This window comes from Nyctereutes procyonoides, unplaced genomic scaffold (assembly GCF_905146905.1).
Source record: "Nyctereutes procyonoides isolate TBG_1078 unplaced genomic scaffold, NYPRO_anot_genome, whole genome shotgun sequence".
Taxonomy (NCBI): Eukaryota; Metazoa; Chordata; class Mammalia; order Carnivora; family Canidae; genus Nyctereutes; species Nyctereutes procyonoides.
Window position 1 is genome coordinate 11328975 of NW_026575040.1, and position 27740 is coordinate 11356714.

General features: G+C 54.4%; 1 protein-coding gene across 2 annotated transcripts; it reads left to right on the forward strand.

The window, feature by feature from the left end:
• Positions 1-952: 952 nt before the first annotated feature.
• RBPMS2 (RNA binding protein, mRNA processing factor 2) lies at positions 953-27595 on the forward strand. Of its 2 annotated transcripts, XM_055319920.1 has the most exons (8): positions 958-1251; positions 17524-17601; positions 18213-18251; positions 18952-19014; positions 19764-19914; positions 20407-20558; positions 26170-26239; positions 26478-27595. In XM_055319920.1, the coding sequence occupies exons 1-7, from the start codon at positions 1159-1161 to the stop codon at positions 26230-26232; spliced, it is 639 nt and encodes a 212-aa protein (XP_055175895.1). In that variant the 5' UTR covers positions 958-1158; the 3' UTR covers positions 26233-26239; positions 26478-27595. The 2 variants fall into 2 exon arrangements, with proteins under 2 accessions (XP_055175896.1, XP_055175895.1); XM_055319921.1 differs by lacking the exon at positions 26170-26239 and having other exon boundaries at positions 953-1251.
• Positions 27596-27740: the final 145 nt, after the last annotated feature.

The following is a 27740-nucleotide window of genomic DNA, read 5'->3' on the forward strand; positions in this document are numbered from 1 at the left end:
ATGGAATCCCGATCCTCCGAGGTACCCCCTCCCGGGGCTGATAACCATTTGGGTCCCAAAGACTCGTCTCCCCGCCCAGAGTCCTATTCAGTGACCAGGCGCGGGAGGGGAGTTTGAGATCTAAGTCCCACCCTCTGGGCTGGCGGCCTGAAGCCAGAGAGGGGAAGTGATTTCCTCAAGGTCACGCAGCAAAACAGCGGCCAGTCAGGGCCAAAGCCCAGGTGCCGGGCCCCCGACGGCCCTGATCCTGAGCCCGACCTCCGACAGTCCTGCGCTCGGGGAGGCTCGGGGAGGCTCGGGGAGGCTCGGGGAAGGCAGGAGCGTGGACCCGGCCCCGAGGCTGGGGTTGGGGGTGAAAGGAGTGCGCCGGACGCCCTGCGGTCCCCAGTCAGGGTGCGAGCCGAGCTCCGTCTCGCAGCCGACGGCCGGGGAGCCCCGCTTCGGGCGCCGCGGGCCACGGGTGGGACGAGGGCGCGCGGCTGCCCGGCACGCAGCTCCGCCCCCCGCGGGCCGCGACTGCTCGGAGCGCGCGGACCCTTTAAGAAAGTTCACTGGGCGAGTTCATCAAAGTTTAAAAACTTGTCTCGCAGTAGGGAAAGGGGAAAGGAAGGAGAGGGAGAGACGACGAGGGCGCGAGGGGAGAAGCCCCGCCGGAGGCCGGCGCGCCGCGGCCCGGGCCGGGGCGAGCCCGCAGTGGGCGGCGGGGATTGGCTGCGCGTTCCCCCGGAGACCGCGAGGAGGGCGGGGGAGGGGGCTGGCCGGGCCCCAGCTGAGGCCGGTTCCGGCCCCCGCCCCCCGCCGCCGCCCGGCGCCCGCCCCCTCCCCCGGCGCCCGCCCCCCGCCGCCGCCGCCGCCGCGGGCGCACTCGCCGGTCGCAGTGAAAAGGCGGAGGCGGCGGCCGCTCGGGCTCGGCTCCGGTTCCGAGGGCCTCCCCCGCCGCACCCCCTCCCCACCTCCCGCACCCGCCAAACTTGATGTGACCCCGGCCCGCCGCGGCGGCCGCCCCTCTCACCGCCCCGCGCGCCCCCACCGCCACCCCGCCCGCACCCCCGGAGCGCACCGCTCGCCGCGCCCCTTCCCACCTCCCCGCCGGGGCCGGGCGCCGCGCTCGCCCTCCGCGCTCCCTTCCCTCGCCACCCCCGCCCCACCCCCCGCACCATGAGCAACCTGAAGCCGGACGGCGAGCACAGCCCCGGCACCGGCACGGGCACCGGCACGGGCTCGGGCTCCGGCGGCGCTCTGGAGGAGGAGGTGGGTCTCGGCCCCGGGGCCGGTCGGGGCGAAGTGCACGCGGAGGTGGGCGGGGGACGGGGCGCGCTGGGCCTCCCGCGCCGCGCGGGGCCGGTCTGGTCTGGCAGCCGCTCCGGGCGCCTTCCCGCCGCTGCCCTTCGGTCGGGGAGGAGCAGCCCGTGTCCGGCGGGCGGGGGCGCGCGGCCTGGACTGCCCCGCCGGGCGGGCATTGTCTCCCCGCCCTCCCGGGCTCGGGGCGGGCCGCGCGCCGGCCGCCGTCCGTGCGCCCCGCGGTGGGCGAGCGGCGCCGCGTCTGCCCCACGCCTGCCCCGCGCGCGCCCCTCGGGCTCTGCTCCCCGCCCGGCCCGGCCCGCGCCCCCGTGCCGAGGCGCTCCCCGGCGAGGCCCGCACTCCCGCCGCCGCTGGAAGGAGCTGAGCGGGATTAGCACCGCGGGCGGGCGGCAGCCTCACGCCCTTGCACTTTCCACCCTGACCCCTCCCCGTGACCTTGGAGGCCCGGGCCCGTCCGCCCGGCTCCCTGGTTCGCTGTAGTCGCGGGGGTGGACGGACTTTCCGTGCAGCCCCGGAACCCGGGCTTTGGCAAGGAGGTCAGCGGGCCGTTAACGAGAGCTAGGAAGGGGATGCCTGCGGGTCCTCGGCTCCCGGGCCTCCTCTCTCCGGAGTTGCCCGGGCAGGCAGTCCGGGACCCCAGAGCCGGCCTGGGTGGGATTCTACAAGGAGGGGCGACCTTATCTTGTCCACCAGACATGTGCTAAAGAGGAGGGAGTGTGAGTCGGCTTCGTGGAATCAGCAGCAGCTGGGGTGGTTAATGGGATGGCGAAATCGGGGAGGGTGTGTGTGTGTGTGGGGGGGTGAAGTGCTGGATATAAGCCTTAAGGCTACGGGCGGCAAATGGAGACCAGGAGCTGGGCCTGACGAGACAAAAACTGTTGTGGAAGGGGACAGGCTTTGCAGCTCTCTCCAAGGGCCTCTGGCCTGCTGTGTCACTCCAGGGCTAAGAGACCTTTCCTGCCGCGCCCTGGCAAGCCCTTGCCCAGGAAACCAAGGGCCAGTTATCCACCCTGAGGTCCCTTCCCCTTGGTCTGGGGGAGAAACCACAGAGCCCCTGGTGGGGGCTGGTGTTGCTACCCCGCTCCAATGTGGTGGTGGCGGTGGTGCTGGTGGCCGTGCTATAGATTTGGTGCAGAATGGCGGCGGTGGCCCACTGCTGGGCTGGGCTCCTCACTGTGGGAGGGATGGTGGGAGGGTCACACCACCAGCTCCCACTCTTAGTAATTCAGAGGCCTGCTGCTAGCCCTAGTCCACCAATGGCATGGCATCTTGAGAATCTAGGTCTAGATCTCACTTTTTTTGAGGGAGGAGGGGGGAATATCTAACTCTTCCCTCTTGAAGGGTGGCCGGGGAGGGCCTGACATTTGTCTGCCAGTGTTGTGTGGGCTCCAGTGCAGTGGTGTGGTTTGCCCCCTGAAGGCCTTGTCCTCCTTGGACCTTGACGTGCTGACAGGCCCATGGCACTGATGGGAACCTTAACCCCATCCTGACTCTACCTGGTTGTTCAGCATCTCCCCTGAGATTCGAGGGAGGGTGACAGGGTTGCTGGTGTGCGTGTGGGGATCTCGACTTGGCCTCCTGTGGATTGGAATTGGGGGGGGGGGAGAAGCCTCCTCCTGTGAAGCTGGGAAAAGACCCAGAATGCCACTGACGCTAGATGGTTGACTTCAGCAGGGAATTCATCCAAGAGGTGGGCTGACCCTCAGACCTACCCCTTTGAAGTGGGAAGGGCGAACCTTGTGGCCAAGCTAAATTCTTAGAGAAAGCATTTGAAGTATTGGTCACTTTTTTTCTAAGTGTTTTTTTCTGAGAAAGAGGGCAGAAACCTCAAGAAATGGAATCTCTATGAACTCCTCCTTGGCGCAGAACTGGGTTACAGCCCTGTAGGTTCAGGGAATCATTGCAACAGGTGCTGATGCAGCGGCCCGGGCCTGTGTTTAACAGAAGTCCAAAATTAAGGTTCTGGGAATCTCCTGGATCCTGGTGTCTGCTCTAGTCAGGTAAGTGCAAGAATGAGCCCCTCCTCTCATTAGATTTCTGGGCCAAGAGCTCTTCTGCTGAGGTTCCTTCTCGAATTGATGGTTTGGACTGGAACTGGATTCCATCCCTTTAGCTTAGATGCTCCTTAGGCAGTCGTTTCTGCATCCCCCAGAAGCCACCATCCGGGGAATGTGTTGGCAGAGGTAGTTAACTAGCATGGCTGAGCCAGGCTGGCTCTTGGAGATTAGGTAAAGCAAACCTAGAAAATCAAGGAATCCTACTTGCCCACCACAAGACTTCAATTCCTAAGAGTGTTAGGTTGCTGGAGAGAAAGGGGTGTGTTGTTTTAGTTCCAGAAGGGACTATCAGTGGGGCTGCTCATCTTAAGCTCCTTTGTATGGCCTTGACTTCCTCTGCTTTGCTACCCTATGCATGGGGGCTTCATGACCCTATCACAGGCATCAGGTTCTTTTTCTGGACCAGGGAGCAGGATTAGAGGGGAAAGATCACAGAGTAGAAAATGAGAAGGAAGGGAGGACGAGATGTTAAATGCAATGGTAGATAAAATAAGAGAGTATCAGCAAGTGATGCAGTGGTGCCCCTGAGAAGGTAGAGATCAGGCCTCCCTGAGATGTGGCTGGGTAGGAGGTTGTTAGGTCTGTGCCGGTCAGAAAGCATTCCAAGAAGAGGGAATAGCAAATGTCAAAGGGAGAGGTATGTGGTGGAACCACATGACTACCAGTAGTTTGCTAGGCTGCAGCAATACTGGAGTCCACACTACGAGGAGTCCCGAGATCATGCAAAGTGGGGGAAAATCATCATTTTTCTGCCACTTGGAAAGGAGATGTGTTAGGAACTCTGGTACTGTTTGATACCCTTTGAAACTAAGGACGGCAGCGATGAATTAAGGAGAGAGTCTACAGGGGCAGAGCTAAGTATCCCTTTCAGCCTAGAGGTCATGCCTTAACCCAGGTGGGTCCTGCCTGGTGCTGGAGATCAGGAAGGTGAGGTGATACAGTAGCACAGGACAGGCTTGCCTCTGATGCTGGGGATCCCCAGATCCCAGCAAGCCTGATTCTTTAGGGCTGACTAGAGGGTTACAGTGTTTCTGGGGAGGGCTGCTTATGGTTTGAAAACATACTCTATTTTGAAAACGGGAGACTTTAAGTTCAAAATACAAGGTAATAGTAAGTTACAGTAATTTGCTGGGGCAGGGTGAGGGGAGCAAAGGTAATATTTGAAATCTTGAGTGGATAGAGTTCAGGTTTCTAAGAGTTAAAGAAGTTTTTTGCCAGCCTAATGAAAGGCTGGCATTAAACCCTATAGAAAGGCAGGCATTAATGGCAGCCACAGAAGTACAGCTTGACCTGAGAGTCTTGGCCCCTCGCTCCCCTCCCACTCCCATCTCTGCTTGTCTATTGCATCCAGTGTAACTGGGCCAACATGGCTCCTTGCAGGCCTGGCACCCTTGGGTCCATCATGTGTCTTCTAGACATCTGAGGAACCAGCCAAGTCCCTGGCAGCATGGGCCACAGTTAGCACTCCAGATGAAGGTGAAGGAATTCTGGGGTCCAGCGTGTGATTCAGCCACTTTGCCATTTCTCTGCCATGAAAAATACTTGACAGAATCTGGGATGTTTTGGTGCTCTATCTGTAAGCTGTTTTGTTTTGTTTTGTTTGTTTTGTATGAGGGAAGGGAGGCATCTGTACTTTTGGCCGTTTACCTGGAGACAGGGCCCAGGCAGGTAGATTCAGGCAGATTCTATAGGCTGTGGGTCCTCTTCCTCCCTCAGGGTTGCTGGGGTTGTGACTTCTCTGCTCAAATAACCTAATAGGCTGTCCTAATGATGGTAAACCTGTCACAGTATTCATGCCAGGCGTTATTCTAAGTACCTTACCATTTTACCTCCTTGAACTTTCCCAACAGCACTGTGAATTGCTACATTATTGTCATCGCCTTGTTAAGAATGAGGAATCAAGAGAGGTTAAATAACTTTTGTGTAGGGGCGCCTGGGTGGCTCAGTTGGTTGGGCGTCTGGCTCGGGTTGTGATCTCAGGGTCCTGAGATGGAGCCCCACATCTACCTCAGTGCTTAGCATGAGTCTGCTGCTTGGGATTCTCTCCTCCCTCTGCCCCTCCCCCTCACGTGTGTGTGTGTGTGTGTGTGTGTGTGTGTGTGTGTGTGTGTGTTTAAGATTTTATTGATTTGTTTATTCATGAAACACAGAGGCAGAGGGGGAAGCAGGCTCCACGCAGGGACCGTGGGACTCAGTCCCAATCCCGGGACTCCAGGATTACACCCTGAGTTGAAGGCAGGCAGACGCTTAACTGCTGAGCCACCCAGGCGTCCCTCACTCTCTTTCAAATAAATAAAATCTTTTAAAACTTTCATGTAGCTAGTAAGTAGATAAGTTGGCATTTTAACCTAGATTTTGCCCTTAACCACACAGTATAACTGCTATTCTGTTTTATATTAGGGTTTTTTTTTGGGGGGGGGGTCTCAAAAAAGTCCTGCAACTAAAGTTTTTGAGGCCTGAGCTTTGGATACTGCTGCTCCAGGCTAGTTCCCTGAGGGTATTTGAAGACTGGGTGATGGAAGCTGGCAGCCCTTGTAGGAGGAGCATTTTAACACAGATACAGGTTAGAATTGCCATCCCAGGGTGGTAAAACCAGATCAAGTCCGTTTTATTATTGTTCAGTTGTCTACAGGCAGTACACCCCCTTATTGCCTGTATGGGGGCTTACTGCTTTCATTCTCCCTGGCCCACCTTCGTACCCACTCTAAAGTGACTGCCTGTCATTTTGTGCATGGGGGAGGGGGTCATTTTCTTGGGTCTCCTTATCTCCTCCTTCCCTGCACATGGGCAGCCTTCCTAGCTTATCCCAGTAAGAACCAGCTTTTGAATCCTATTAAGCATTTGGACATTCTGGTTTCTTCTCCTCCCCATCTCCAGTGGCGTGCTCTAAGTAGAGTTAAGACGTGAAGTGTGGGATGCCTCGCTTCTTGCTCTCATGCTCTCCACCTATTTATCCCATTGGGCCTCCAGGCAGTCCTGAGAGTGAGAGGAGTCCATCCTGCCCGCCTGCCCTGAGGGCTGGGCTGCTGGTCTGTGGCCTCCAACCTCTGGTTATCCAGAACTGAACTACAGTGCTAGGTTCTGGCACCACTCAGTGGCCCCCAGCTTCTGCTGGGCCACTGGTTTTAGATAGCAGTGACATCTGATAACTTGCTAGTTTCTCTGCCATCCCCTGACCGTGGCTGCCTCAGAGGGGTCCTCATACCCCTGGCAAAGCCATGAGGCAGTGGGGCAGAGCCTGTCACCATACTTCAAAAACCATGGTGCCGTGAGGCAGGAGCTATAGATACCACACAAGGCTCTGTCTTTCAGAACCCCTATTCCCTGCCCAGGGACAGCATGGCCTCCCTTTTTCTGCTGCTTCCCCGATGCTATCCTTGGAGGGAAAAAATATGGTTACCTCTGAGCTTTGCCAAAGCTGACAGAAGAGACAGCAATTCCTGAAGAGTTGGCTGGTGGATCCATCTGGGCCAGGAGCCTCTGGAGCATAGCAGGGGCTATGTGTATTGGAAGGTCTGTTTGGGCCTATCCACCATGGCCTTTAGTTTATGGCCCACTGAGCAGAGGCTCTTGTCTGTCACAAGTCATCAAGGCCGCCTGTATAGTTCTGAACAGGCCTGGGACTCCCGGGGAGAAAGGGACTAGGCCATGGGAGGAGTGTTTGGAATACCTAGACTTTTTTGGTGAGCCACCCTTGCCCTCCCCAAATGGGTCTTGGGCTTTTGTTGGTGGAGGAAGTGTCCGGAGAGGTTATTGGAATAGGACCTGGACCCTTTTTTGAGAACATTTGTTGAAATGTTCTCATTGAACTTTTGCTCAGACTGGTTCTCGTTCTTGACATATGGTTGTGGCCATATCCAGGCACAGCTTGGGATGTTTGTGACAGGGGAGCTCCAAACCAGAGTGCAGACCCTTGAAGCAGCTTCCATTCCCAAACAGCCTCTCCCAACAGGAGCATAGGTTAGGAAACATCTCTTATTGGGCCTCATCTTCTTCCTTCACGTAGTGGGCAGATATGGTAGGCTCAGTGCTCTGTGTTCACAGTGGTGTAACATCAGGTGGCTTAAGGGTTGGAGGAATTGGTTTTGGAGCTGGGGGAGGGGCATGAGATTCCCCCAGGCTAAGACTTTGATGCCAGGGTTGGTGTGTGGCAGTGGTGACAGCTGCAACCCTTGCCAGGCGCAGGAATGAGCAGTAGATTTGTGTTGGCTGACCACACAGCACCAGGAGGAACAGAGGGGAGGTGGATGGCACAGGAGGGAGGGAAGCCTTGCCCTGAAGACCTCCATGCTGGGGGGCCCTGTGAACCTGCCAGTTGAGTTGCCTCTGAAAGCCTTGGCCCCTGGCACTGTCTGGAACCAAATGGAAAACAGTCACGCAGCCATAGCACTGAGTCTGCATGGTGCCGTTCATGCAGTTTGGTCTGGTTCCCTATAAATGAAGTGTAGGCTGTGCTCACAACAGGCTTTTTGACTGGGTATGTCCCCAAGAAATTGTGTCTTCTGTTCCTGGGGCTAGAAGTAGCTTGGAGTATGAGGTCTGGAGCCTCATTATTTAAAACTCAATTCATATCCATCCCTATCCCACCCTTTAGGGAACTTCTTACCATCCCAGCTTGGTTCCCCTGACCCCTATACATCCACAGTCTGGACTCTAGGACACATTGCAGGCTGTAGGGGAAATGCCTCAACTTCCCAGGCAATTTGGATTTTACTGCCAGCTCTGCCACCAGCTGGCCAAACACCTGATCCCTGAGCTGGTTCTTCATCTGTAAAATGGGCCAGTACTGCCCTGCCTGTTACATCAAGGGACTGTCAGCCTCACATGCCAGATGGTAGGTAGGAAAGACCAAGAAGCCACAAAGTGCTGCCCAGAGAAGAGCCCGAGAGCCAAACCCTGTGATTTGGACCTGTAATTAGCAGGGGCAGGCAAAACGATGTACAACATATCCTAAGCCTGGTGCTTCACACCAGGTCAGAGTAATGGCATCGGAGGTGTCTTGGGTGGGGGGAAGCTGGGCAGTGTCCTAGCCTAGGAGCTGAGCAGCCCCGAGCTCCTCCGAGGGCGCATGGGAAGCCCTGGGTTTCTGGGAGTGTGTGTCTCCGTTCACATCCACTGTCTGGCTGTATCTGCTTGCTCTTTTTCCCTGTGGCCTTGTTCAGCCCTTATAAGTCCTGCGTCTGCGGGCCATGTCACCACATTCCATCCACCTCTCGTCAAGTGGCCCCACTCAGAGGGACTTCTTTCCCCCGGGAGGGGTAAGAGCGACCTGCTAGTGCCAAGCCTAGGCCTGGGACCCAGGCAGAAACCATCCCCCACCCCGCCCTCTACATCCATGCACAGAAGAAAAAACCCTGGCCGCTGAGACCTCTGGGTGGGAGTTCTGTGTGGGAGACTGCCCTGAGGCTTCTTTTTGGCAACCCCACCATTGCCCCAGCAGAGACCCCTTCCAGACCCCCAGGGCCTGGCTGCTGACTTCCTGCTCTGTCACCCTCTCATTCTCTATCCCCTTTTTCACCACTTTCTTTGCCTTTTTACGGGCAGAAGGGGAGTGCTTAAACTCTGAGCAGATGGAGGACAGTGCCCAAGCCTTATTCTAAGACTCAGTAACCTTTCCTGCTTCCTTGGTCTCTTACAAGGTGGAGTGTGAAGGACCCTGAGGCCAGTGCATCCTTCCTCTTTATCGTCGTTGAGGCAGCAGAGGAAGGCCACAAAGCCACCTGCCTGGCTGGTGGCCAGGCTGGGATTTCTACCCAGGCTCCCTGGCAGTTGGTTTGAGGCTCTTTTTCTTTTGTTTCTGCATCCGATCAGCAATGCTTGCTGAGCAGGAGGCTTAGCCTGAGTCCAATGTCATGAATCTCAATGGAGTTTCTTCCCCTTGGAGAAGCCAGAGCAGAGGTTGGGGTGATGATGGCCGGTATAAGCTTAGAAAGGACTTTTAGGGGGAACCTGAGTGGCTCAGACCGCTACGCATCGACTCTTGATTTCAGCTCAGGTTGTGGTCTCAGGGTCCAGAGATGGGGCTCCATGCTCAGTGCATAGTCTGCTTGTCCATCTCTGTCCCACTCCCACTACTTATTCTTGCTGCCCCCTCCCTCAAATAAATAAAAATCTTAAAAAATAAAAATAAAAAAAGGAAAAGGGACCTTTCGTATCTTTGTTTCAGGGAAGCCATAAGCCGTATGTAACACAGCTGTGCTTCATAAACTCCCGGGGTCCAGCTAGTGGGGGTGGGAGTGGTAGATGGGGTGGCCTGGGCTTCCGTGCGGACTTGGGGCTTCTGGGGCCCTGTCTGAGGCAGGTGTGTGACCCTGTTCCCACTCCTGCCTGCAAGTCTGCCGGGCACAAGGCCATCTCCACTTAGCTGCTGGGAGTTAGCAGTCTGTCCATCTTCCTTTGACTTGCCTGTGATTAATTCTGTTAAGGACTAAGCATGGGATCATCCAGTAGGACCCACCCCCACCCCAAGTCAGCCTTCTGCGAGGGGCTGGGGGCTGCTTCTGTCCTCTCAGCTCAGAGGCTAAGGTGTGCCCACCTGACTGGGGTCTGAGGAAGTTGGTGTGTTGAGATCAAGGTCTGCAAAGGAGCATTGACCCATGAGCACCTGGGGACACTGGGGCTGCTTCTTGACATGCTTAGTCAATGCTTAGTCAGGGGGAGCAATTTGCTGGACCCCTGGGCCTTGGTTTCCTCATTGAAAGTTTCTTCCAGCTCAAATATTCTGCCTTTCAGTTGCTTCAGTGGGCTGGGAATTCGGGAAGGATGTGGGAGGGGCTTGTGAGAGGCTGGTCTTTCCCTTTCTGGACTCTTCCCCCGGCTCCCTTCCCTGAATGGTGGTTTCCATCCAGAAATGGTGGTTTCCATCCAGATGATACCTGAGCTCTCTCTAAGCTGCGAGTAGGTGGGGATTCAGAGCGAGCCCATCACTTGGGCAGTTGGATGTAATGGACAGTTGAAATAGTTCCTCCTTTCCAGATTGAATTCAAGCTTCCAGAGGTGCTACAGGATTGCTGCAAAGAATCCATTTTCAAACGTCATTTTTATCTCTTTGGCAGGAGGCATCTATTGCCCACAGTCCAGTGTCCCCGGATGTGTCCTCCTCATGCCCCATCCCCCTGAGGCAGATATTTGCCTGGAAGGCAGGGGTCTGTCTCCTAGGGCACAGTGTTCCTGGTGGCCCTGATGTTTCCTGCTTCGGCATCCTTTGTGGAGAAAGGCCTGTCCTCCGGGCAGGTGGTCCCTCAAGTCTAGACAGGGTGCTATCTTGGAGATTCTGAGGCTGGGTTTTTTTGTTTTGTTTTGTTTTTATTAATTCTATGTTAGGTGTTTTGGAGAATTTTTTTTTAAAGATTTTATTTATTTATTCATTATAGACACAGAGAGAGAGAGAGGCAGAGACACAGAGGGAGAAGCAGGCTCCATGCAGGGAACCCGACGTGAGACTCGATCCCGAGTCTCCAGGATCACGCCCCGGCCTGAAGGCTGCGCTAAACCGCTGGGCCACTCGGGCTGCCTGAGGCTGGGGTTTTGAAGAAGGCTGTGGCTGTCCTTCAGAGTCAAAAGATGAGAGAGTTTAATATCCATGAGCATTCCACTGTTTCTGAGAGCAGCGTTGACCCTTTCTGTCTCATAATAAAAGCTGGAACTTATGGAGCCTATCCTCTGAGCCACAATACTCTGCTGTGGCCCTTAAACCACAAAGTTGAATGTTTAATGCTTAATGAAGGGAGTCTTGTGTCAAAAAGGTTGGGGCAAACAGTTAAAAAAAAAAAAAAAAAAAGGTTGGGGCGAGGTGAAGCTACCGGGCCCTGAGCATCAGGCCTGTCCCTCTTTGTGAAGGAAGGCACCCACAGAGCAGAGCGGCCAGGCCCTAGCCTGAGTGTGGGGTCCTCTTTATTGGAGGAGGGGTCTTGGTCGACTGCTGGCCTAGTCCTGTGCCTCATGGAAGCTTTGATTGGCAGTTTTCCTCGTATAGAAGACCCAGATGGTGTTCCCTGTCCCCTTACAGCCCCCTTCCTTTAGCTCCTGTACAGCCTCCATGTGAGCTGGGTGCCCTGTGTGCCCTGCTGGGGAGGAGGGAGACCTCTGAGCAGCCACTGTCCACAGTTGGGAGCCCTGGATGGCAGGTCTGCCTGTGGACATGTCCAGGACCACAAGAGATGTCCACTTGGACTGCTGGAAAGAGGGTGGGTCTTGTCTAGAAGCCTTTCCCACAGAAGCCAGAACTTGTGCTATAAGGATCGTGCCTCATATCTCACCATCATCTTGCTCCTGAAGCCTTTTGTTTGATTTCATTTTTCCTGAACATCTAGAAACAAATGTCAATTTGTCTGAAGGAAGAACATCAGGCACACAGATATGAATGAGATTGTCAGAGTCCCTTCTTCCTACTTCTCTTTAGAAGGTAATCTTAGTGCTACAGAGGGCCGAAGAGAGAGAGAGAGAGAGAAAGACACCTCCAGTTTGAGACCTGAAGGAAATAGCCGGGGAGTTCAGGGAGCCTGACGTGCTGGGGTTAGAAAGTGGGTTGAGAGGCTCCTTCTGGGGGGCATTCCCTCCACAGGAGCCTCAAGAATAATGCTGGAGGTGGAGGAGGCCGCTCAGATGCTGCCCCTCCCCTGGAGCACTGGGAGTGAGCTCTGGCCTCCTGTGGAGGAGGTGAGGAGCACCCCACTCTCCCTGGCCCCAGCACTGTAGGCCCAGCACGAGCTGGAGGGGGGAGCTAGACAACCCCAGGAAGTCTGACGACCAGTGATAGCCTGCAGAGTGGACTTACACGAGACTGGACCTCCCCCACCCTTTCTGCCAACAGCTCAGGGGAAGGACAGGCAGCAGGGACTTGCTTAAGGGAGCAGTAGCCCCGGGGCCCACAGAGCCTGCTGGATGGGGGGCGCAGTTGTGCCGAATGCCGTCTGGTTCCTCTAGGCAGGCCTGGGGCTGGCTGGGACCTCCAGCAAGGCCAAGTCTGCTCCTGACCATCAAGAAGGCCGTGTAGCCATGTCTGCAGTGTCTTTATGGGCACACTCCTCTGGCCAAGTTCCATGTCCATGTTGAATCTGGTACTTCTAGCAGGTTCCACCAGAAGAGCTGTTTCTCAACATGTTTCTTCTTTCACTGACTTCTAAAGATTCTCCACTTTTCCCCTAATACTCTCCCTACCCTGTTCCAAACTTAACCTTCCAACTGTGTTGAGGATGTAGCTGTGGTCCAGCACCATCCATTGTACTTGCTATAAAGACCACTTTAAAAGGACTGTGGTTGCCTTTGACATTTCAGGACAGGGGACATAATCCCTTGAGTTGCCTGGATACTTCTGGAGAGATGGTGGAATGTATGGAAGGAGAGGGCCCAGATAACGAGTTTAGTGCCTTCCAGTAGCCTGGGATTGTATGAACCACCCCTTATGTTTTCTCCAAATACTTTTTTTTTTTTTTTAAAGATTTTAGTTATTTGAGAGAGAGACAGATAGCAACAGAGAGCATAAGTGGGGAGGAGAGGGAGAAGCAGGCTCTCCGCTGAGCGGGGATTGCCAGTGTGGAAATCCTCAATCCCAGGACCCCGAGATCATGACCTGAACCAATGGCAGACACCCAACCGACTGAGCCACCCAGGCGCCCCATTCTTCAAATACTTTATTTTTTAAAATTTTTAAAAAAGGTTTTATTTATTTATTCATGAATGACACAGAGAGAGAGAGGCAGAGGCAGAGGGAGAATCAGGCTCCATGCAGGGAGCCTGACATGGGACTCGATCCCAGGACTCCAGAATCACTCCCTGGGCCAAAGACAGACACTAAACTGCTGAGCCACTCAGGGATCCCTCTTCAAATACGTTTAAAACATTTTTGCATTGAATTCCTGTACTAAACATGTATAATAGGGCAGGACATGGGTTCTGTGGCTAGTCTTTCTAGCTTGGCATCAATCCACAGTTGGTGCCCAAATCCTTGCCTGTACCCAGCCTCTTTTCTGAACGTTGCACCCTATTGCCATGAGGCTGGCGTCAGTCGTGGCATGGAAGGAGTGGTTTCCAGGGCCAGCCTGGGACACAGGACTAGTTGGCGAGGCCTTAGGGAGGTAGCTGTATGTCTCTGTCCCTGCTGTCCCCTAAAGGATCCTGACTGCACTGTCAGCTTGCTCTGTCTCCCCTCTATTCTGAGCCTCATTTCCCTCATCTGAAGAAAGAGGGTGTCCAACAAGCGAGTCTCCATGGTGCCTTCCACGTTGGCCATTCCCTCCCTAGGGACGAGGAACAGTAAGGAATTCAGTGACTACCTGAGGTTGACTCACCTGCATTCCCAGCTCTAGACAGACTTGGATCCAATTCTGACTCACTAGGCAACTTTATAAATAAATAGCTCATGGTACCTGATAGAGGGGAGGTTTTTGTCCAGGTCAGTGCTGTGATTACAGGAACCCTAAGTGAACCAGCATTTTTTTTTTTTGAGATTTTATTTATTTATTCATGACAGATAGAGAGGCAGAGACACAGGAAGAGGGAGAAGCAGGCTCCATGCAGGGAGCGCAATGTGGGACTTGATCCTGGGTCTCCAGGATCAGGCCCTGGGCCAAAGGCAAACACTCAACCACTGAGCCACCCAGACGTCCCTCAACCAGCATTTTGTTGAGCCTCTCCTACGTGCTGGTCATAGGGTAAAGTGAACTCTTTATCCTGGAGGTAGATGGAGATCTACCTGGAGGTATCCTGGAGATTAGGGTTGTACAGATGAAGGAAGTGAGATCTGGAGAGATGAGACAGCTTCCCCAAGCCAAGCAAAAAGCTGGGATGCAGACTGCAGTGTAGCCAACAAGAGCCTTCCCCATGTCTGGTGTCACCGTGCCCTGCTGGGCCACATCTGTCTCTGGCTGGGAGTTTCTCATTTGGACGGACTGGGGTGCATAGAGATGGGTGAGGGGTGTGCGTAGTTCAAATGCTGAGGCCTAACTCTAGGCACATTGGGGGATGGAAAAGTTTGGAGACTTGGCTCCTATCTGGGGTTTTATCGATTCCAGATGGAGGGGGTAAGTTTGGACTGTGGGAATGACAGAAGGCAGAGGGTCCTGGCCCCATAAGACTTCAGAGAAAGGAAAGGGAGTGAGGGACCCAAAAGAGGAGTGCCCTTCAGGAAGTGAGGAAGAGGTACGCTGAGGGGCAGCCCAACCCAGGGCCTTGTTACAGGCCCATCTGGGTGCTTGTCTGGGACCTGGAGTAGTTGGGGCCAGGGACTTGCGGTCGGTCGGAAGCAGGATGGAGGGAGGTGGGGTGGGCTCTGCAGCCTCTTGTCCTCTCCACATGTAGCTGACCAGCCTGCCGAGCTTACACTTCCTTTCACCTCTGGTTTGCCTGTTTCTCATTCTGCCTCCATCACTCTGTCATCTAAACAAGTGCCCAGGGAGGGGACTGCCTACTGAATGGACATATGGCGGCTCTTTGCCCACTCCTGAGGCTAATGAGGCCACCAAGGTGCCACTCCCTCTGTCCCCACAGCAAATGGATTGCTGGTGCTGTAGATGGTTAAGTCAGGGTGCCTGGGTCTTACCCAGCTTGGCTCCTTTGTGAGCTAAGCTGCATGAGCCCTTTCTGGGCCTCAGTTTCCCCATCTGTACAAGAGGATAGGCAGAGGGCACATCATCTACCGGGGAGATCAAGTAAGAACCAAAGAGAGTATTCAGGTTGGGCTCTCTGTGACCTGGCAGGTGGGGACCCACCACCTAATCCGTAACTGCCCGACCTCAGCTTGTTTCCTGAGAGGTGGCCAGATGGAAGACGTGTCTTGTAGCATTTTGGACACTTAAAACCTAAAAGATGGAAACAGGAAAGGGGTCATCTGGCCCAGAGGGGAGGCTGGAAACAAGGATCCGAGCTGGGAATGAGGGAAAGCTCCCCTGTCCTCACCCTCAGCCCCACCCCCAGCCCAAGCAGGAAATTTTGTGTTGAGAACTTGCTATTTAAGGGGGCCCCAGGGGAGGTCTGCCAGCAAGGAGCCATTTGAGGAAGGGTTTAAAATTAGCCTGGGTGAAATGGGTGGCCCCTGGGGAGAACTGAGGCAGAGCTTTCTGTGGGGCAGCTCTGGTTCCGTGTCTTTGACCAAAACCACATCCCGAAGAGGAGGGAGTAGTACCAATCCAGGTCTGCCCAGCACAGTTCTGGCTGGGCTTGTGCTCTTTCAGTCCATCTTTGGGGGATGGTCTGGGTGCCCAAGTGCTGGCCCAAAAGCAGCCCAGATGTGCAGTCCGAAGACCTAGGTCTTGAGTCCTAGGTCTGCTGCCTTTTAAGAACAAGCTGGGTGACCTGAGCATGTCACTTCTGTTTGAGGTTTTACATGTAAATTAAAGGCCCTTTCATCAGAGGGCAGAGGGGTGTAGAGGACCATTGTTCTCTGGAGTCCTGGAGCTGGGTTTACCTGGAGCTTGGGCTGTCCAGGTCTTTCTAGCTTCTTCTAGAAATAGGGCCATGCGCAAGACCTGTGTACACAGCGATGTGAAATGTGCAGAACCTTCATCCCAGGAAGTAAAGGTGTGTGTGGCAAGGGAAATGCATGACCAGAGGGGGTAGATGCATCCCGAATGGCAAGGGTTTTTGCCTGGGATGCTTCTTGGCAAAACCGTATGTGAGAGAAGAAGCTTGTCCTTACCTATCAGCCATGGGCTGGGAGTCATTCTTGTGTGGGTGGGACTGTGACTCTGGTCTGCTTTACCATTCCTGACTCTGTTGTTGAGGTCTGTGTATTTGGGGGGGTTGGGGGGGGTCCTATGTGTCTATGTCTGTCTACCTGCCTTGGGTGTAACTGCCTAGCTGCTCAGGTTCCTGATTCAAGCCATTGAAAGGGCTATTGCCTGGGTCCATCAGGCCATCACTGGAGCATGAAGGACATTCTTTGGTGCCTCTGGAGTAGGGGATGTGGCCACTGGAGGGCATCCAAATGTTCTCAGGAGTGGCCACACGGGGGATAGGAGTGGCTGAGGCATGTGAGCTTTTTCATAACCCGGCAGGGATGGGTTGAGAAGACCTGTGCTTGGCTTGGTGATATGAGATGCTACTTGAGAGCAGGAGTCAGTGTATAGGGAAGCTCTATTCATTTGGGTTTTTCATGACTCAGCCACAGTTTTAATACGTACTTTTTAATGGACCTGAATGATGGAAGATCCTCTCTTCCAATTATAATTATTGGCTCATCTGGCCTTGCTACCTTAGCATCTGGTGCCAGCAACATGTAGGTAGCAGTGGTGACCTAGAGTGTCTGCTGGGCCTCTTAGGGAACTCACTCGCTGTTCAGGAGGTCGGGTTTGGTCAGAGTTACAAGACGGACACCTGGCATCTAGATCTGGCTTTACCACCAGCTTGTAGCCATGTTGAGGGCAAGGCTCATAACTTAGAGCACCATCTGCCTCACTTGAAGCTGGTGAGATCCTACTCCTTCTTCAAAACCCCCCATTTTTGTTCCATCTCTGACTCCTTAGCCAGGTCCCTTATTCAGTAAACATTTAGTACAGCACCATGCTAAGGACTGGGCAGAGAGGCAGGAGCACAACACATTCCCTGCCATTGAAGAGCCTCCATCCGTGTAGGAAGCACTCGGAGACGGATGTGAACATGCTAGGCCATCTGTGGAAATCCCTCTAGGGTGTAGTGTGGCCTGACTTCTTGTGATCCGTTCTCTAGACCAGGCAGAGAGCCTCTCAACCAGGGGTCCATTGGTAATTTGGAAAAATATATACATTTTGACTTACATAATTTTGGGGATAAGACACCATAGGTTTCTTGAAGTCTCAGGGAAGCATACAGCACGGGCTTTGAAAAGTGAAATGCTTAAACTGCCTTTAAGCAGGTGGGGGCACCGGGTGGCCCAGGGGTTGAGCGCTGCCTTCCACTCGGGCGTGATTCTGGAGTCCCAGGATCGAGTCCTGCCTCGGGTTCCCCGTGTGGAGCCTGCTTCTCCCTCTGCCTGTGTCTCTGCCTCTCTCTCTCTGTGTCTCTCATGAATAAATAAATGAAATCTTAAAAAAACAAAAAACAAAAAAAAAAAACTTGCCAAGTGTTCATTTGCCTTGGCCTCCAAAGGAAGCCCAGGATATTCAAAATTCTTCCCTCACCTCTGGAAGGATTCCTGTTCCTTCCTGAAGGAGGACCCATTATCCCTGCCTGCTGTGGTCTCTGTCCCCAGGTGCGAACGCTATTCGTCAGTGGCCTCCCTGTGGACATTAAACCCAGAGAACTGTACCTGCTCTTCCGGCCGTTCAAGGTGAGTCTGGACCCAGCCACCCATGGGCAGAGCCTAGGATGGAGGAGAAGCATCAGGAACGACTCTGACCTGGAAAGGGCAGCAGGAAGGCAGAGGACAGTATCAGAAACAGTGATCGCAGCCCTGGCTCTCTGGTTCTCTCCTGGTTCTGCTAATTCCCGTGTGGCTTCCCACCAATTGCTTAGCCCTTTCTGAGACTCTCTTTCCTCATCTGTGAAGTGGAAACGAGAGAGACTGTCAGTAGACTTTGCCATATAAGGAATCTTTGAGATTCAGTGTACACTTTTCAGTGTAAGTTTTGAGAAAACTTTACAAGCTAGGGTCTGTCCTTCCAGATTACAAGTCAGCGGAGCAAGCGGGAATTTACGCATGAAGTGATGAATGCTGCCACATGATGCCCACCCCGTGTGCTAGACCATGTGATAGGGAACAGAGGGCCAGAGGGTGCTCAACAGTTGTAGAGATCAGGGTGGTGGCCATGTGGGTTGGGGGACGAGTGTGAGAATGATGCAGACTGGGTGTTGGAGGAGGGGGGCTGACATCACAAGTGGCTGGGATTAGCACAACAAAGGGCTTCTGACCTTCCTGGTGATGACCACCTCTCTCTGCAGGGCTATGAAGGGTCCCTGATCAAGCTCACATCCAGACAGGTAATTTCTCTCCAAAGTGGTTTTTTTTTTTTTTTTTTCCCTCCCAGCCCAGACCAACTACTGAACTTGGACCCGAGCCTGCTGCCCTTTTTCTCATCCTGAGGCGTTTGGCAGCTGAGACCTGCTCCCTTTCATCCCGTTTCTGTTCTGGGCTGATGTGAGAGCAGCCTCCACAGGTCCCCTGTCCTTTCCTAAGTCAGCTCCTGGTCCCTCCACCTCTGGCTTTTGAGAAGCCACAGCCTGGCGCCAGGGCTGAAGAACACAGACATGGTGGCTGTGCTCTGGTTTCTGATGGTCCTTTGGGGGGCCGTTTGGGGTCTGGAGTGAACATGCCAGAATGAAGTTGGAGAAGTTTTCAACCTGTTGCCCCTTGATTGAACCTGGAGCCTTCTCATGTGCTTGATACATTGCTATCCTCTTTCTTGCTAGGGAAAACACTGGAACTTACTCTTAATTACCTGCATGCATTAAAAAAAAAAAAAAGATTTATGGAAAGGGTGATGTTTAATGCGGTGGGATAAAGCTCTGTCAGTGCACCCTTTCCCACAGTGTGAAACCTGGGTGGGAGACTTTGGGTGTGCGAGAAGCTTCTACTGTAACAGCTAAACACAAGGAGGATATAGGCAAGAAGTTGTTTTTGTTTTATTTTGTTTTAATTTTGAGGGAGAGATGCAAGGGTGTTCTCTCTTTTTCCTACTAGCCCGTTGGTTTTGTGATCTTTGACAGCCGAGCAGGAGCAGAAGCAGCCAAGAATGCGTTGAACGTGAGTAGACAACAGGCTTTCTCTGACCCACAGACCTCTAGGCAACGAGTATTCCTGTTCTACCTCCTGTAAACCTTCCCCCACTCCACGCCCCAAAAAAGGGCCTACAGATGTGCCTTATTTCCCAGCCACTCTGGAGCAAAGTCCCTGGCTGCACTATCTATGTCAAATGCCACTGCTCACAAGGTCTAAGCAATGTGTCCTCTGTCTTGTCCCTTGCATGGGTGAGTCTTTTAGGCAGGATCATTTCTTTTCTTTCTTTTTAAGATTTATTTGTTTATTTGAGAGAGAGCACAAGCAGGGGGAGATGCCAGAGGGAAAGGGAGACAAAAGAACTCCTCTCCCACCGCAGGTTGTGGTCCCGGGACCCCAGGATCACAACCTGATCCAAAATCAGGAGTCAGGGATCCCTGGGTGGCACAGCGGTTTGGCGCCTGCCTTTGGCCCAGGGCGTGATCCTGGAGACCCGGGATCGAATCCCACGTCGGGCTCCCGGTGCATGGAGCCTGCTTCTCCCTCTGCCTGTGTCTCTGCCTCTCTTTCTCTCTCACTGTGTGCCTATCATAAATAAATAAAATTAAATTAAAAAATTAAAAAAAAAAACAAAAAACAAAATCAGGAGTCAGACGCACAAATGACTGAGCCACCCAGACACCGCTAGGCAAGATCTTTCCTGGGGCCCCTCTGTGCCCATTGCAGTGGATAGTCCGGGTCCCACAGTTTCTTCCTTTGCTTTCCTTCTCTTATAGGGTATTCGCTTTGATCCTGAGAACCCACAGACCTTGAGGCTAGAGTTTGCCAAAGCCAACACCAAGATGGCCAAGAACAAGCTGATGGCTACACCTAATCCCACCAATGCTCACCCCGCCCTAGGAGCACACTTCATTGCACGGGACCCCTGTGAGTGGTGCTCAGAGCTGTTGTCTGCTGTCCTTTTACTTGGCCCGAGCTGGGGACCCGAGCAGAGCTGTATACAGAGGGAAGACATCGAGATTCTTGTTGAGGGAGTTTGTCCTTGCCAGGAGGCTGCTTCTGTCCACAGCCACCTGTCTCTGGGGTTCCTTCCTGCCCCCTAGCCTTCGCTGGACTGCAGACTGAGCTCCTGAGCTATCCATATATATCATCCAACTCCCCTGAAGCCTTTCCTGAGTTCTCTTGGTTGAGGTGGGCAAAGGCCCATCTGAGGGCTTCTTGAAGCAGACAGGATGCTCAGCATTCTGGGTCAAGTTAGCTGGGCTTGTTTCTCTGGTCTTGGGGGTTCTTGGGGGAAGTCTGGCCTCAGCGGGGAGCTTATGCTTCAACCACAGTGATAGATCCCCTTCTCTGTTTGGAATGGAGTAGTGGAAGGGGAGACCTGTGCTCTGAGAGTGGGGCTGTTGTCTTCCATTGCAGATGACCTCATGGGGGCTGCTCTGATCCCTGCGTCCCCAGAGGCGTGGGCCCCCTACCCACTGTATACCACAGAGCTGACCCCCGCCATCTCACCTGCTGCATTTACCTACCCAGCTGCCACTGCCGCTGCTGCCGCTGCCCTCCACGCTCAGGTAAGCTCCTCTGGGGGAGGAGGCTCTAAGCTGGCCAGACTTTGTTCCTAGGTGGCCTCTGGGCTGCTCATGCCTCCAGAGCTGCAGCAGGACTGTTCTCTTCCATGACCTTATCTTTAGGGTTTGGGATCAGATAGAGGGGAGGGAGAGGATTAGCCGTTAGGCCACATCAAGGATCCGTGGCAGAACATGAGTGCCGAGAGAGACCCAGTGTGGTCCTACTACCCCCTGAACACCCGCGGGTGGGCACCATGCTGCGTACTGCCCATGGTGACAGAGCCACTGTTCCAAAGCCAACCTGAGTGTGGCCTCTGGAGCCAGGCCGCCTGCCTCTGCCTCTCTGGTCTTTATAGACTTCAGAAAGCTCTCAAAGATTTCAGTGTCTTGACTTTTTTACTGTCTGGAAGAATGAGAACAGTATTATCTGCCCTAGGGTTGTTGTGAGAATCACGTTAACACGGCACCTGGAAGGTCCTGAGCGCTCAGTGTTTGCTCTTGTTTTCGTGGAGCCTGGACGCCCTCTGTGGTGAACCTGTGCTGGGGCGGGAAAGAGAGAACCATCGCTTCTAGGGGAGAGTTGGGGAGGGGGCTGCTGGGCCGGGAGGGCCCAGGCACCGCAGGGCTTTGTGCTCTCCGAGGGCCGTGCCAGGTGCCCGAGAGGCTGGTGAGCCACGGTCATGGGTTACGCTGCCGGCGGTGTGGACCTGGTGCCACCAGGCAGCACAGCGGGGCTGAGCGGCAATGGCGAGCCTGCTCTGGCCTGTGATCAGTAGACCGAGCAAGAGCTGAGCCTTGGGAAGAGCGACATAGCCAGGCAAGCTGTGCAGTTGATGGAGGTTGCCCAGCCAGGGCAGTAGGGCAGGAGGAGGAGCAGGACAGGAGAAGTTCACCGGAACCAGAAGCCGAGGTGGGAGAATTTGGGCACCCTGCCCGAGGGAGGGTGGAGCGCATGTCTGGGTCCACCCGGCTCCTACCCCAGCAAGCTGTTTTCCTTCAGCGGCAGGATTCTCCTTGGCCACGGCCACTTGAGATCGTGCTGAGGTTAGAAGTGAGGTTAAACTTGGCGCTACTCCCCAGCTGTGCACCACAAACAGCTGGAAAACCGATCCAGGGGAGGAAGGTGGTAAAGATCCTTCCCTGCAGGGAAATGTTTGGGTATTTACCACAAACCAGGTTCTGTGGGGAGCCCGGAAGACAGTCCTTGTCCTCTGACCTCACGGAGTGTGGAAGGCTGGCGGGAGTGCTCCTGGCCAAGCAGGGACTCCGACTGCGGCGGCCTTGCTGGGCTCCTTGCCTCTGATCCCAGCATTGCCACTAGTTAGCTACCTGTCCTCAGCTGTAAAACAAGGGGGCAAGACCCGATCCGGTGGAGAGGTTCTCCTGCATCTGCTCTGAGACGCTCAGCCGTGACAACGGGGAGGCAGAGGTTGGGAGCCAGAGACAGTCCGGCAAGTTAATAAGGAGAGGTGGCTCCCTGGCTGGCTGGCAGTGGCACACGACGACCTGTCCTTCAACTCTAGAATGCAGGGCTCCGTGCCCTCCGGTTGGCTCTCTTTCTAGCTTCCGCCCACCCTGTCCATGCCCAGAGGTTGATGCCTGTCCAACTGTGTCAGTCCAAATCCTGCCTCTTTCGACACCTGTGTGACCTTGGGCAAGTTATCTAACCGCTCCGTGTCTCCATTTTTTTTTTTGAATGATGATAATCATACCTACTTGATAGGTGTTTGTGTTTTGCATATTAGCATAGAGGGATTCTGGAGAAGTGCGGATTGTCATAGTTGTCATCTAATGTCCATTACTGTCTGGTGCCCGCTGGGTCTTCTCTGAGTCTGGAGGCCTCATTGTGTCTCAGAGCCTATCTCTGGCCTCCTTGGGAAGGGGATACAGGCCACCCCAAAGGATAACAGCATTTTCCAGGAGGCAGGCTAATGGCAAGAGACCAGACCAGGTAGGAACTAGTTTTCTGTCTCTGCCACTCGACACCTCTGGACATCCGTCTCCGCAACAGCAAAGAACACCGTCTGAGCCAAAGCATGAGAATATTTTCCCAGTAGTGGCAGTAGTAGTGTGTTTTTACCTTCCAAGATCTTCCTCACTGGGCCCTGGCGGTGCTGTCCAGAAGTGGAGGCTGAAAACCCTAAAGAAAGAAAGTAGAACCTATTGATCCCGAGGGCATTATTCTGAACCCAGGGGAACAACAGAACTGACTTTCTGTGCTTGTGGGCAAGAACGTGACTTGGAGAGAAGGTAGTAGCAAAAGGGGATGAAAAGCAGTCCTTCCTTTCTCTTCCCCAACATGCGCAGCCTGACTGCATGCCCTCTGCCACTAGCTCAGCCTCATCATCCGGATGTGGCCACCAGGCCCGGCCTGCAGGACGGGGCTTGGAGATGGCTCAGTCCCACTCTGTCTTGGCATGAGGCCATCTTTTCCACCTTCTGGTTCTCTTCATAGAATGTTCCCCTTTAAGATAAGGGTGAGGCATGCAAGAGGTATGGGTGGCAGGGGCCTGCTGGAGCCTGGCACATGCCTTGAGGCAGGGATTCTGTGTCCCCTTGCATCCCAGGGTCCTCTCAGACCGGACTTAATTTCCCACTTCTGCCTGGATCCGTGGGGATCATTGACAGTGGCTTTTTTCCCTTCTTACCCTGTCTCACCCTGGTGACCTTAATGTCATGTGAACTCTTTTGCCTCTATTTTCTGATCTGTATAATGGGCATGGTAGGGTTCTCTTTTCCCTTTGCTTATGATCCTGCTCCCCTGAAAATTGCTGCTTTGAATCCTTAGGCGTGCTAGGTGGTTGGGTGCACAGGTATAATAAGATCCATAGATGTGGATCTTTTATGAAAGTTAGACATTTACTCTTTGTAAAACTTAAGTATCAAGACTTGTTTCCCATCAGTCAATGTAGACCTACATTCTGGTTGCCTCGCAAACCCACTATTGTATAAATGTGTCCAGCTCCCTGTTGATAGTAAATTAGGTTGTTAACGCACTTCTCTGCCGCTGGTAGGCCATGCTGCAGTGGGCGCCCTTGTGCGCCCTGTGTCCCTGTCCTGCTGGGTTTCCTTATAAATTCCTAGAACTATTACAGGGTCAAAGTGTAGACACGCCAACCTCAGTGTTCCTTTAGTTGACTTTCTGTTGAGTGAAGCTGCTGTATTTCTAGGCTATTCCTATTTCTTCTTGGATTCACTCCTTTCTCTGCCCCTGGGTATCTTCTCAGTCAGTCTCAAGGTCTGAGAGGACTGAGTTCATGTGCCCTGCTCCCTTCCTTCTTTGTTATAATGCTGGCCCTCTTGGAGCCTGGCCATTCTAGAAGCCCATGGGCCTGCCCCTGTGGGGGGGCCTACACCTGTGGGGGAGCCTACCCCTGTGGGGTGGCTTCTCAGGACCCCCAGAATCCCCATTAACAACTGGAGGCCCTGAGAACAGACTGATCACTCACTCCCTGATGTGTTGGCCCTGGTCCCTGGGTCTTGGGTCTCTAGTTCTGAGCTGGGGCAGGAAGGGACGGTGCTTCTTTAGAGACCCCGACTTCCAGCCTCTATCAGGTGTCTGAGGAAGTGGAAAGGCAGCCCCTCAAGTATGTTCTGTCCACTTGGGTGGCACATCTGTCCCAAATTCATAAGTGGGGGCTTTCTTCTGCTTCCTCCCCAAGGACATGGTGGTTCATCTCGGGCTAAGGGGACAGCTGCTGCTTTGGAGGCCAGCTGCAGCAATGAGTGGGGAGAGCGGGGAACCCCATGAGGCAGGCTTGCCGAGGGAGCCCTTACACAGCTGCTGGAAGCCTCGGCTTCCCCAGGTGTGAGAGAGTCAGAGGCCTCCGAGCCCTTCCCACCTAACTGACATTCACCCCTTTTCCAGCCCTGCAAGACACTCAGCCTGTCCAGACTTCTTGCTACAGGGTGACACCAGCCAGAGGCTGGGGGAGGGGCAGTTTTCAGAGCCCCCCCCAGGATGTGGGGGCGGTTCCCGAGCTGGACTGGGCCACAGGCTTGGCTGGTAGCCCCCATGCTGGTTTCCTTGTTGTCCCTCTTTTAAGCTCAGTGTCCAGCCACCCTTCCAGCTGAGCTCGCATCCCACAGCTCAGCCAAGGGGAGGAGAGGTGTCCTCCCACTCTCTCCCACTCATCAGCCAGAAGGGGAGGGAACTGCTTCCAGATGTTGTGGAGACAGGAGAGAAGGTAGCAGCCCCAGAGGCTGGACAACTCAGCATTTTCTGTGCGGTATGACACTTAATCAAGGTGGTTCTAGCAGCCGAGTGTCACCTGTGTCCTGGTGAGAGCAGTGCCATATCCTTGTAGCACAGGAAAGATTCTGGTATTGGACAGGTGGCCTAGGACCTGCACCTGCTGTATGGCATGTAGGGCAGCCAGCCTCTGACTTGCTGCTGAGCATGTGGTGACCAGAGTCTTAGGGTGTACAAAACACCCAAAATTTGAAGGAGACACAGAAGTTCTCAGGAAGCTTCCATCAGCCCCTTGATGACCTGGCATCGCTCCATATCGTCTCTGTTACAGAGGCAGGGATTCCAGGCAGCCAAGTGGGTAACTGAGTCCACTACTACAGCGTCAGGGGAGTTGTCTGTGTGTCCACATGCTACTTGTTTTCTATGCTGGCTCTTGCGTGCCATCCCTTCCTTTTCCTGAGGGGACCCCAGGCTCCCTTCTGTGCACTCTGCCCTTGCCCCTGAGCTGTCTTGTAATGCCCTATGCCCCCACCACTCCCAGGCAGCCATGGGTCAGGCCAGGGCAGGCATGTTCTCTGTAACTGGGGCAGGTGGCCTCCCTGCAACCTTGGCACCCAGCATAGCTCACTGCCCAGACGACTGGCCCATGGGGAGGGTGTGCCTAGAAGGGGAGGGCACATTGTTTCCTGCCCCGTCTCTGGGAATCCTGCTCTGGGGTTACTGCTCCGGAGGGGTCGAAGTAGCTGCCAGGCCCCCCTGGAGGGCTCAGCTGGTGGGTTACAAATCTCTAGACTTGGGAGGATGATAATGGAGGATTGGGAAGGGATGGAAGCATCTGCTGGTCTTAGCCCTGGCTTCCTTGGAGAATCGTACAAGGGCGGGACCGACGACTGAGAGTCTACCCCTTGGAGACCAGGGCAGCTTTGGTTTCTAAGGTGTTCATACATTGTCTCACCTAATCTTCACAGACGCCTGTGACCTTGTCACCTCTGTCCCATATGTGGATGAGGACACTGGGAAGCTGAGCAAAAATATATTAGGTTCGTTCTCCCAATGGCAGGAGAGCTACACTCCCCCGGCTAAGAGGGGAGGGCAGATTGCTGGCACCAGTGCCCCTACCCCCCCCACCCCCCCCACCACCCCGCTCCATGTGGCACAACCCGGTGCACACACACATCGCCTTAGGGCAGTGTCAACACCTTTGTGATCGTTCTCTCATTGGAACCTCAGTCCCAGGAAGGAGGCAGGTCAGGTGGCGCGCTCCCATTTTCAGGATGAAGAAATTGATGATGCCTAGAGGTGAGTACCTGGCCCGGCATCAGCCAGTCAGGACAGAACCAGGACGCCAGCAGGGACCCCGAAGGCTCGCCGGTCAGGAGAAGGGACTGCACAGCTAGCTCCTGACGTTGGCTTCTCTTGCAGGTGCGCTGGTACCCTTCCTCTGACACCACCCAGCAAGGATGGAAATACCGGCAGTTCTGTTAGTTCTTCAGTAAGTGTGGCCCAGAGGCCCAGGAGGAAGGTGGCCCGGGGCCCGGCTTCCCGCAGGGCCGCGGCAGCTCACTGGGCCACGCGTTCCCCTGAGCTTCCGCTAGGCTCTGTGGCCAGCTTTCCTCCCCCTTCTCCCCACACATACCCCTGCCGTCCGTCCTGCAGCCTCTCGGGGCAAGGCCTGGGTCCGGCTCCGGCCCCGCGCCCCGCTCATAGCCGCCTCTCTCGCCTCCTTCCAGGTCCTGTCCCCGCAGCTCGAAGGCCCTGCCCCGCTGGGGAGGAAGCCGCTCTGAGCTGCCGCTGCCCTCCAAAGACTGTGAATTTTAAGCCTGACTCAGTGGACTGCTTCCTGTCTGCTTCCTCCTCTTCCTGGGCCCTGTCCCTCCCCGCAGCCCCTGGCCGAGGCCTCCCGGGAGGAAGGGGGCCTTCCCACTGGGATGCCCAGACGCAGCCCAGGTCTCCCTGGGGCCTAGCGAGGCCCCACCTCGGTCCAGACTTGCTTCCCTAGCTCCACCTCAGAGAAACGAGGCATTTAATTTTGCATGTTTTCTGGCATGAATTAAGACACTTAAACTTGTGTATATGTGAGTGTACAGTTTGTTCTCACATTGTGTCACCATAGCAACAGGTCCTGGCCACCAACCGGTTCATCATTCCCGGTCCCTCTCTCCACACCTCCCCCCCCACACACATCCCCCTGCTTCCGTGAGGACCGAGCCCCGGAGCTCGCTCCGTCCCACAGCCCGGGTCCCCCGCCACCCCCACGCGCTTCCAGGCCCAACAGCAACGACCACCTGACAGAGGTAGCGTTTTCTTTTTCATTTCAAATCCGGGTTCCCCGCTTCCACCTCCTCCTAGAGGGGCCACCGACCGCTAAGAAAATCCTGTCTCTGCCTGGTTTGCTTACCTCTCCACAGCGCACCCCACCCCTGCCCGTGCTCCTCATTCTTTCCGAACTTCGAAACCAACCAAAAAGTGAAAGTATTTTTGTACCCTGTGTAACAAAATATTTATGCATCATAAAGGATTTTTCGTGTGTGTGTGCAATTAATTATTAAAGAGACCTTGTTCGCCTTGTCAGATAAGTTTAATGTTTAGTTTGAGGCATGAAGAAGAAAAGGTTTTCCATTCTCCAGCAATGAGCCTTTGTGTCAGGTGTTCGTTTCAGAAAAATGAAGGAAAAAAAATTGTGCAATTTTTTTGTTGTTGTTTCGTGAGCACATCAGTGCTTTGCCTTTGGCCGCAGCTGTGGCTGTCTTGACGTTTTCAGACTTGGGAGACGAGGTGGCTGTTGTAATTGCAGATCCTGTGAGAATGTGAAGCTGGATAATATATGAAATGCAAAATAAAAAGTCATCCAAAGGAACTGCTCTCTGACCTTTGCTTCCAGGGGATGTAGGTGGCCGCCGGGAGGGCACAACTGAGGGGTAGTTGTTTTCAAGCTGGGAGAAGGAGGCGAAGTGGGCCCAGGCCCTAGGGCTCGCTTTGGGTCTTCTTCCTTC